Source organism: Sorghum bicolor, chromosome 2 (genome assembly GCF_000003195.3).
Source record: "Sorghum bicolor cultivar BTx623 chromosome 2, Sorghum_bicolor_NCBIv3, whole genome shotgun sequence".
In the NCBI taxonomy this organism is placed as follows: domain Eukaryota; kingdom Viridiplantae; phylum Streptophyta; class Magnoliopsida; order Poales; family Poaceae; genus Sorghum; species Sorghum bicolor.
In genome coordinates, this window is record NC_012871.2 from 66,477,621 (window position 1) to 66,488,103 (window position 10,483).

General features: G+C 46.1%; 2 protein-coding genes across 2 annotated transcripts; one reads left to right on the forward strand and one right to left on the reverse strand.

Moving 5' to 3' along the window:
* Positions 984-2,130, reverse strand: LOC8054994. The gene is made up of 2 exons (XM_002462724.2): positions 1,345-2,130; positions 984-1,241 (listed from the first exon to the last, which is right to left on the reverse strand). Exons 1-2 carry the CDS (start codon positions 2,065-2,067, stop codon positions 1,149-1,151), a joined length of 816 nt encoding a protein of 271 aa, XP_002462769.1. The 5' UTR covers positions 2,068-2,130; the 3' UTR covers positions 984-1,148.
* Positions 8,816-10,483, forward strand: LOC8054995 (ornithine decarboxylase). Its single transcript, XM_002460556.2, has one exon. The coding sequence runs from the start codon at positions 8,936-8,938 to the stop codon at positions 10,214-10,216; it is 1,281 nt and encodes a 426-aa protein (XP_002460601.1). The 5' UTR covers positions 8,816-8,935; the 3' UTR covers positions 10,217-10,483.

Genomic DNA, 10,483 nt, shown 5'->3' on the forward strand with positions numbered 1-10,483 from the left:
GCTGTTTTTTTTTTTTTTATAGAAAATAGCTTCATGAGTGACTTTCTAGATGAAGCTGAGCTGTTTTGGAGAAAGTGTTTGGCAAAATAGTTTCACCAACTACTTCATGCATAGTTGAGAGAGAGAAATGAGGGAGAAGCTGCAATAAGCTACTTTTTTTCAGCTTCATCCAACTTATGTTTTTGTGAAAGGAGGGAAAAAACAGCTTCACCTATAAAGTTGTTTTGGAAATAAGTGTTTGGCAAAAAAAACAGCTCCTGTTGTGAGCTGTGCCAAACAGACCCTTAATAAAGTAAATAAATTGAATTACACATAGAGTTATCTTTTTTCTCTTTGACACACGGGTAGTTATCTTAAAGCTATTGTCAGCTATTGCTAGTGTAAGTAGAATAACCATCACTACTGATAAATTAGGAATTTCTTTAAAAGAAAATCAAACGAGCTCGCATAGAAAATTGTCAAAACCAACATATCAAAGTAAACCAAAGTTGTAGTCCTTGAAAAGATTTACAACATTTTAGTTGATAATTTTTTAATTTGGAATCATTAGAGCCTAGAAGTTCTGCTTTTAAGATTACTGATTTTAAAAATATTATTTTTCTATAGTTTTCAAATAATATCGGATGGACAAATGACCTAAATCAAAGTTATAGTATCAAAGAGATCTAAGTTTTTTTTCACTTAAATTTATTTAGGGCCTCAAAGTGTATGTTAGGGAATACAAAAAGAATATATCACTCGTTTATATTTACACATAGGAGGTTCTCAAGTGACAAAAATAAAACATTTTGTTTTTTTTTTTTTACACATGCGGTTCTCACCACTACGTCCAGCAGCACATCGCCATTGATGCGTCTGGCCGTGTCGAGCCATCTCAGCATTCACGCATCGGACATCAGCCACTGATCCATTTTACTGCATTATTTTGTTGGCAACGATAGCCATCCATCATACACCGTTGTCCGTTACACATTAACACCGAGTTTCAGGTTTTAGATCATGGTTGCTTTGATTCGTTGGCATGACTTATGTACACATTGATCGATACCCGTGTGCCGTGGCTATTATATGGTTCTATTCGGTTGATTGTTCATGACGAGTCCTTCCAATCCAAAGCGAGTCGATGTTCATGTTCGACGACTCGCTCATTAACCGCCAATCCTGTCAATGGAGACGCCGCCGCTGAAGACATCCGTCAACGCCGTCGACGACTGCAGGGACGCCTTGAGGAGCATCACGGCCTGTCCATGGATCAAACGTTGAGAACAATTCGTCAGACACATGTTCGTCTGCCTCTGCGCATGCATGCGACTTCAATATAGTGCGTGATGAGCTAGCGTTCACCTCTCTTGTGCCGAGCTCGACGGTCATCTCCTCCAACGCGGAGCAGTCCTTGACGTCGAACTTCTTGAGCAGCATGATGGCGGAGATGGTGGACATGGGCGCCACGGTGAGGTCGTCCATCACCAGGTACGTCACCAGCTCCTTCACGTACCCGCCGGCGCCGAGCCCCGCGGCCTCCTGCGCCTGCGCAAGCGCCAGCCTGCCGTGCGCGTCCCCGGGCACCAGCCGCATCTCCACGGTCATCGCCTGCCGGCACCCGGGGCACGGCAGGCCCGACACGTCCGTCACGTTCGTCAGGTTCCCGCGGCACGGGGCATTGTACGCGCTGCACCGGAAGTACCGCTGCGGCGGCGCCAGCGCCGGCGGGACCGCGCCCTCGCCGCCGCCGAGCAGCAGCGGGACCGCGGCGGAGGGCAGCGCCGCGGGGCTGAGGAGTGCGTCGCGGTTGGGCGAGCCGGAGGCGAAGAACGCGTCGTCCAGCGCCAGCGCGCCCGCGTAGAGCGAGCCCAGGGAGCCCGGCGCGGGCTCGCCGTGCTTGGCCAGCGCGCGCGCCGCGAGGCCCGCGGGCACGCGCAGCAGGCCGATCAGGAAGTCCACCGCGTCCTTGCGGGCCTCCGCGTACAGCACGCGCCGCGAACGCCGGTCCACCAGCAGCTTCAGCTGCGGGCCGCCAGCGGCCCGCGCTGGTTTCACGTCTGTAGCTGCCGCCGTCGTGGACGCCATTGCCGCGGCGCTGGTGCTGGTGGCCTGGTGCTGGTCTGCTTGATCTTGATGTGGAGAGCTGCAGAGCTTCTTTGCTTGTGTTGTACGTGGCCGCGGCCAAGTTACTTATAGTGTGCACTGTCACTGTCCGGTTGCCAAACTTGCCGTGGATGGAGAAAGAAGATGATGCTCCGTATGGGAGGTGATCGGAGACGAAGGGAGGCGGCTTGGTATATCTGCGGTTGAAGCATGCTGCTTTCACCTGTGGGTCTGGTAAGTGGTAACGTAAGAATCTGAAACAAGGCGTCCTTTCCTTCCTCCAATGCATGAAGCTAGAGATTAGATTATAAGGGTTTTACCTATGTGCCATTATAAAAGTTTACCTGATATCATTATAAAAGTTTATAATTATATGTAAACTATTAAAAAATTCAAATGATCATAGGTGCCACTGCTCAGAATTATTTTTGTTCTTCACGACATTCCGTCTATATTCATTATTAACGGTGTCAATAGAGCTGCGAAAAGATATAAATGCACTTAGGCCAAAGAAGTTGCGTCTCAGGTATTTTCACAACTAGAACCCTCCCTTCTCTCCATTTTCTTTCCAGTCCTTCTTCTTTTCAAATCATAACGGAACAGAAACATGATTCATGTTTTTGTTCCATACTTTCATGTTCTGGAAACGTCTATATTTTGAAAATATAAATGTTCTCATTTCCACATTATAAAATAATACCCTAATTTTTCATTATCGTTCTCCTTGTGGAACAGGGACGGGAGATGGCTGCTATGAATTTGACTATTTGTCATCTGGAGTTGATTACCAACAATGAATAAATAGTTGTCGTCTATGATCTCATCTGGATCCTATCAAAAGCACTAGTGAACAAGCTTGCCGAAGAAAGGCAGCGCTCCTATGGCACGTTGAATGCTATACATCTCAGGGATGTGCTATACATCTCAGGGAACGGATTTCCACTATAGAAAGAACATTCCATGGTCGTTGTGTCGTATTCTACCTCAGGCCAATCACTATTCTTCTTCTTTCTGCCATTTTTCTGCCCCTATCGCGCCCATTGTGGCCTCCTTCTACCCGCTCCCTCCTCCCACCACCATCATATCCATCTTCACCACCATCTTGACCTGGTCCGACCACCTTCTCGAGCCCTATGCCGAACTCCTGCCATCCCATCTCCTGGTCAGCCTCCCTCCCTTGGGCCCTTCCTTTTTCTAAGGTCGTTAGAGTTGGGGAGAAAAAAGACACGCCGACACGCTGAAAGGTCCTTGTTTGGTTTTGGTAATTGAGTGACAACTTTAGGTGGACTAATAGTGTTTATGTGAGATACACAGGAGATTAGTCCACAGGTGATTATGTGATGATGGAGGAGCTCATTGCATATGAGACATGACATGGAGTCATGTGACCAAGGTGGAGAAGATCAAAATGAGGCTTGGCCTGATAGACCGGTTGCAAGAGTGAAGGGCAAGTCGGAGGCTTTGAAGCGAGGGACCGCGTGTGACGGTGAAGCTTGAGCAAGACTTGGCGCCGATGGACCGAGGCAACGGTGAAGAGCAAGTGAGGTCAAGATCGATGAACCAATACGGTCACGTGATGATATGAAGTGGATCATATCATTTGGTGATTGGTTGGTGCATGTGTTGCATCAACATTGGAAGAGATGGAATGGAATGCGCAAGGCAAAGGTATAACCTAGGGCTTTTCCATTTCACCGGTCATAGGTGTGTAGAGAAGTTTATGACCGGATTTAGGATAGATGGCCGTACTATCAAGAGGGGCAAACTTGTTTGCATATCGGTCATCTAGTGCCACTTGAGCGATCTAACTTTGCATACGTGTTAGGATCGAGTGGCGTGGCAAGTTTGAGAGGCTAACTCCTTTGGGAAAAATGTTTGTGAAAATGCTAACACACATGCACATGGTGGTGTACACTTGGTGGTGTTGGCACATTTACAAAGGAGGTGGTGTTCCTAGGGTTGAGAGAGGTGTGGGTTTCTCTCTCCCTCCCGCCGAGCTTGCGAGGCGGGATTCGACGCTTTTGAGAAAATTAAGTGCATATTTTCTATTGCGCCGGTGGGAAGTTTGGAGAAGTCGCGGGAGTGTACCAGACGCTGGTGCTGGCAGCACCGGACGCTGGTCCAGAGCGTCCGGTGTGGTGTCTGTGGCGCAGGTGTGCACCGGACGCACCGGAGTGAGTCCGATGCTCAGCGTCCGGTGTGAAGGCGTTTTGCAACCCTCTCTGCGCACGAGTCCGGTGAGCACCGGACCGTCCGGTGTGACGCAGTGGAGCGTCCGGTGGTGCTGTGCAGGCGCGCGTGCGCAGTAGCCGTTGGCGGCAACGGTCGAGTTCAAACGGCTAGTGACACGTGGCGGTCAGCTGAGCACCGGACGCTGGGTGTTGAGCGTCCGGTGCCTTCCTGTGAGCGTCCGGTGCTCACGACTTTTGCCCAGTGAAGGGGCAACGGCTAGTTTAGCCCTTAGGGCTATAAATAGAAGTGGTGGCCGGCCTTGGCCGGTGTTGAGCACCCTTGGGACTTAGTGTCCATGCATGGGGAGTGCTAGTAAAGCCTCTAACTCACATATGCTTGATAGTGATCATCTGATTGTGTGAGTGAGCGATTCTAGTGCGTTGCATTGAGAGATTGCATCGAGTGGCACTAGGTGTTCGTGTTGCAAGCCGGTGGTGCTTGTTACTCTTGGAGGTTGCCACCTCCTAGACGGCTTGGTGGCTTGTGACTCCGTTGAAGCACGCAAGGAGATTGTGCGGTGCTCCGGAGAAGAGATTGTGAGGGGTACGGTGCTCACCCCGCGGGGATCGCGAAGAGCAACTCTATTGGATTGTGCGTGTCATTGAGTTACCTCACTTGTGGGTAGGTTCTTGCGGTGTCCTAGTGTGGACGAGGTTCGTGTAACACCTCTTAGCCGCCGAACCACCAAGTGTTGGTCGACACAACGGGGACGTAGCTTGGTGGCAACCAAGTGAACCTCGGGAGAAAATCTTCGTGTCAACATTGTTCTTCCCGTTGGTTTGCAAGTCCCTAACACAAGCTTGTTCTTACATTCATACTTATGCTTGTGTAGTTGCTCTTGTAATTAGTTAGCTTGTGTAGCTTGCTAGTTACCTTCTTGCTTGTGTGGCTAGAAGTAGTTCCCTTGCGTGACTAATTTGGTTTGTGTAACCTTGTTAGTCACATTGCTTAGTTTGTGTAGCTAAGTAAGTTGCGCTCTCTAATTTGGCATCAGTTGCCTTGTTATTGAGCTTGCTAGTGAGCTTAGGCTTTGTGCGCTTTGCCTCACTAGTTTGTATAGGAGCTTCCCCGGTTTGCAAAGTACTAGTTGCATAGGTTTGTGTGACCTTGCTCCTAGAATTGATTAGGTGAGCTCTTGCTAAGGTAGCACCTTGCTTGCTTGTTTAGGATCTTTTCAAGGTGCTAGAGAACTTAGATAGAGGGGTGTAGTCTTGGCTAGACCGATAGTTTTAATTCCGCACTTGTTTCGGTTAGCCGGCGTGCGATAAGTTTTAGAAAGGACTATTCACCCCCCCCTCTAGTCCGCCATCTCGACCCTTCACACGCGCAAGGAGGAATTCACGCCAGAGAGAAAGAAGACGAGTCTGGGCACGTCGTCGTTGGCTGAAATCCTCTAGATTTTAGTCGACTGAAATCTAGTAGGTGTGACATAATAAATAAGGTACACCTTTTATATAGGATTCAGAAGTCGTTTAAGACAGCGACACAGACTCAAAATATAACTTTGACATTTTATTTTTATAAAAATATTTAAGAAAAATGATATACGTATACTTTTATGAAAGTATTTTTTAAGATAAATCTATTCATATAATTTATATTGCGAACTAAATAATTTAAAAGTTATTGATGATTTATATTTCTAATATTTGACCTAAACCTTATGCAAAACGATATCCAAATTCTTTACGGAGGAAGTACTCTATAGCTAGGTTTAGAGTGGTAGTTCTTTATATACTAGATAGATGAGTGTGCTTCGTTTGTTCTAGTCTTGCACGTGTTTTCGTTGTTGTTTTGGTTTGTTCTAGCCTTGCACGTGTTTTCGTTGTTGTTTTGCTTGAAAAAAATAAATAGGCTACGAAAGCTTAGCAACTCCTTCGCTCCGTTCGTACTACAAAGTCTTTAGACATATAGTATGCACGCTATCGATCAACTCTAAGAGGATAATTGTTAGAGCAGCTCTAGCATGTGGTGAAAAAAGAGGTGCAAGAGAGAGAGAGAGAGAGAGAGAGAGATTAAAGTAGAATAGGTACAATACATTATATTGGACCAAGAATGCTAATTTACAAGAACTTATAGCTCATTTGAGCACCCACAGTGCATAGAGTAATAAAAAAGAATAAAAGCCGGAAGATCACTTGGCTCTATCCCAAAAACATAGTTGTATAGAGTTCTGTGCACGTCAAAATTTACTTCATTTGTTCTATATTAGTTGACATGAGCACCCAGAGTGCATAGAGTAATAAAAAAGAATAAAAGCCAGAAGATCACTTGGCTCTATCAAAACAGAGTTGCGTAGGGTTTTGTGCACGTCAAACTTTACTTCATTTGTTCTTGACATTCTATAATTTCTCAGCCAAAACCAACACCAAAGCCAAAAGACTATAATGCCCCTCAATGAGTAGAGATAGAGTAGAGATAGAGATGTACTCCCTCCATACTCGTAAAGAACGTCGTTTAAGACAACAATACGGTCTCCAAAACCTAACTTTGACTTTTTGTTTTTATAAAAATATGTATAAAAGTGGTATATGTATATTTTTATGAAAGTATTTTTCAAGACAAATCTATTCATATGGTTTTCATATTTCCAAACTCAGCAACTTAAAAGTTATTAATGATTTATATTTCCGATGTTTGACTCAAACCTTGTCCAAAATGACTTTCTTCACAAGTATAGAGGGAGTATTGAGAAAAGAGAAAAGGTGCATTGGGAAATAAGAAGGTCACAAGTATTTTGGGAACAAAACTGAATGTTATAAGGTCATCTATTTTAGGACAAATGGAGTAAGATTTTTGTAGAAAAGAATTAGCAATATTTATATCTCCAAATAAGCTTATTATACAATATGTTCAACTATTAATTTAATGATGTTTATTATACACCATAAATATTAATAGTATGGTGTATGTATTTGATTAAAGTTAAAAAATTGACTCTTCGAAAAGTGAAAATGATATTCTTTAGTGATGAGAGGAATAGATAAAATGAAATAATATTTTATTATTTTTCACGGGTGTCTTCTTTGTTAGAAATTTAGTTAGCTAAAATGTTGGAGCAGTGAGCTAAAGAAGTAACTCATGGATAGTTTTGTAATACCTAAAGGCAAAGTAAATAAGAGCATCTCTCGTAGAACCTTTCTAAAATCTACTCTATAAACTATCATGATGATTTAGAGAGCCGTTTGAGTAAAAATCGTTTTCTATCTTTGTACACTCCAACGTAGCTTTTCTATATCTTGTCCGTAGTCTAGAGAGACATTCGTGTTCTCCATCTTTAGCTAGCGACAAATCTGTAATAGAATATTTATATATTTAGATATCCAATTAAAGAGATTGTTAGAAAATATTTTCTACTGAATTTTTTATTTCTATAAATTAGAAAAAAATTATAAAAACTCTCTTGAAGATGCTCTGACATGTCATATCGAATAGTTTAGCATCTATGAAATACTTATTTATACACTAGTTGTTTAGTTCCTTCTGCTAAGTTATCTTATCAGATGTTTGAAGATATACATGGAGTATTCAATATAAATTAAAAAATAACTAATTGCACAGATTGCGACTATTTGGTTAGACAAATCTTTTAAGTTTAATTAGTTCATGATTTAATAATATGGTTACAGTAAATATACACTAATAATGAATTAATTAAAGTTTAATAAATTCGTCTTGTGAAGGACTGAGAAATTATATAATTTATTTTATTATTACTATCTAAATACTCAATGTAACACTCTAGCATGATAGCTCAATGTGACACAATGAAACTTAACGCCCTAGATTTAGGTTTTGTTTAGTTTTTAAAAAAAATTAAGATTTTCAGTCACCTCGAATCTTTAGATGCATGTATGAAGCATTAAATATAGATAAAAAATAACTAATTATATATTTTATCTATAATTTATGAGACAATCTTTCTAACCTAGTTAGTACATAATTCATAGTTGGACAGTAATTATCAAATACAATGGAAGTGCTACAGTAGCCAAATCTATAAAATCTTAAAGAACTAGGAGAATACCCCACGTGTTGCTACAGGAATACGGTGGATTATGTGGCATGATGACGTAGATAAATAAAATATTTATATGTGACATTACAATTGTATGACTAGTGAATTTTACTTGTATATGATAGTGTATTGCTTAGTTGGGCACCTTATATGTTGAAAGGAAATATAGTGACTTGCTGACATTGACACTACAACTGCATAGACTAGTGAATTTTTAATTGTTTATGGTAATATGTTGTTTAGCTGGACACCTTATTACATATTGAAATAGATTGTAAGGGTTAGCTTTAATACCCTGGATTTTGGGATACCGAGAGCACCGAGAGTCTGCGATTGGCTACCAGCAGCGCGGGATCGGAGGGCCACGTGACCAATAAAGAGGCCGTCATGCAGCAGAGAGCCAGAGACGCGGTCGCTGGGAGGCCACAGATTCTCCAGCAGCTATAGATTTTATTTAATATAATATGTGTATATGTGTATACGTGTATATATATAGAGAGAGATAGGAGGATACAATACAATGGCAACATCTCACACTCTGCCTTTCTTTAAGGACCCGTCTCGCGCGCTCGTAGTAGACCTCACCTCAGTACACAGTCCATGGCTGAAGCAGCAGCCATGCGAGCTGTGCTTGAGGCGCCCGGCGTTAAGGGCCTGGAGGTGCACCGCCTCCCGTGCGACGACGCTACTAACGACAAGGACGCCGTCACTGGTCTTATCCGCCGCATTGTTGTCACGGCAGATCCTCCGGTGAAGAGCGCGTTCAGCGTGCTAAACCTCGGCGAGGTGGTCGAGCTGTTCGCGGCGTGGCGGCGTGGGCTCAAGGGTGTGCCACCGTACTACGCCGTCAAGTGCAACACCAACCCGGCGCTGCTCGGAGCCCTGGCCGCTCTCGGCGCGGGCTTCGACTGCGCCAGCCCCGCCGAGATGGACGCCGTGCTCGCGCTAGGCGTCACCGCCGACCGCATCATCTACGCGAACCCATGCAAGCCCGAGGCACACATCGAGCACGCCGCGCGCGTCGGCGTTGACCTCACCACCTTCGACTCGGTGGAGGAGGTGGACAAGCTGAGGCGCTTCCACCCCAGGTGCAGGCTTCTGCTCCGGCTCAAGGTCCCCGACGCCGGAGACGCCGCCCGGTGGGACCTGGGCACCAAGTACGGCGCGCGGCAGGAGGAGGTGGCGCCGCTCCTGCGCGCCGCGCAGAGCGCGGGCCTGGCGGTCTCGGGCGTCGCGTTCCACGTCGGGAGCGCCGTGTCCCGCGTGGGCGTCTACGACGCTGCCGTGGAGGCGGCCCGCGCGGTGTTCGACGCCGCCGCCGCGCGCGGCATGCCGCCCATGCGCATCCTGGACATCGGCGGGGGCTTCATGGCCGGCGCCGCCTCCACGTTCCAGGACGCGTGCGACGTGATAAACTCCGCGCTGACGCGCCACTTTGGGGACGTCCCCGGCCTCCAGGTGATTGGTGAGCCAGGGCGCTACTTCGCCGAGACGCCGTTCACGCTCGCCGCGCGCGTCTTCGGGAAGCGCGCGCGCGGCGAGGTGCGCGAGTACTGGATCGACGACGGCTTCTACGGCACGCTGTGCTGCGTCCACGTCGAGAACTACGTGCCACGCCCTGTGCCAGTGTCGAGTCGCGCTGCCGCCGGAGACGACGAAGGCGGAGAGAGTGATGAGACACACCCGTCGACGGTGTTCGGTCCCACGTGCGACTCGTTGGACGTGGTGGTGAAGGGTTACCATCTGCCGGAGCTACGCATCGGGGATTGGCTTGTGTTCCACGAGGTCGGCGCCTACACCACCGTGCTGAGCTGTAATTTCAATGGCTTTTCCGCGTCCGACATGAAGACCTACGTCGCCTACACCTACTACTCTGTCTAGATTTCGATCTAGAACCCTCGTTGTTGTTGTTGTTGTTGTTGTTGTTGTTGTTGTTGTTGTTGTTGTTGTTGTTGTCGTTGTCGTTGTCGTTGTCGTTGTCGTTGTCGTTGTCGTTGTCGTTGTTGTTGTTGTTGTTGTTGTTCATCTTGCACGCGCCTGCATTGCATACTGGCACGTTATAAATAAGCGTGGATCAACCGGGAGTCCATCCCCCTCCCCCGGCCACCCCCAACCGATGTGGGCTGGTTTTAATAATTGGGGGAAATC

Coding starts and splice junctions, on each gene's coding strand:
- LOC8054994 (XM_002462724.2), bottom strand. CDS start 2,067: ATGGCGTCCACGACGGCGGCAGCTACAGACGTGAAACCAGCGCGGGCC. Junction 1,242..1,344: donor TCGAGCTCGGCACAAGAGAG/GTGAACGCTAGC, acceptor ATCCATGGACAG/GCCGTGATGCTCCTCAAGGC.
- LOC8054995 (XM_002460556.2), top strand. CDS start 8,936: ATGGCTGAAGCAGCAGCCATGCGAGCTGTGCTTGAGGCGCCCGGCGTT.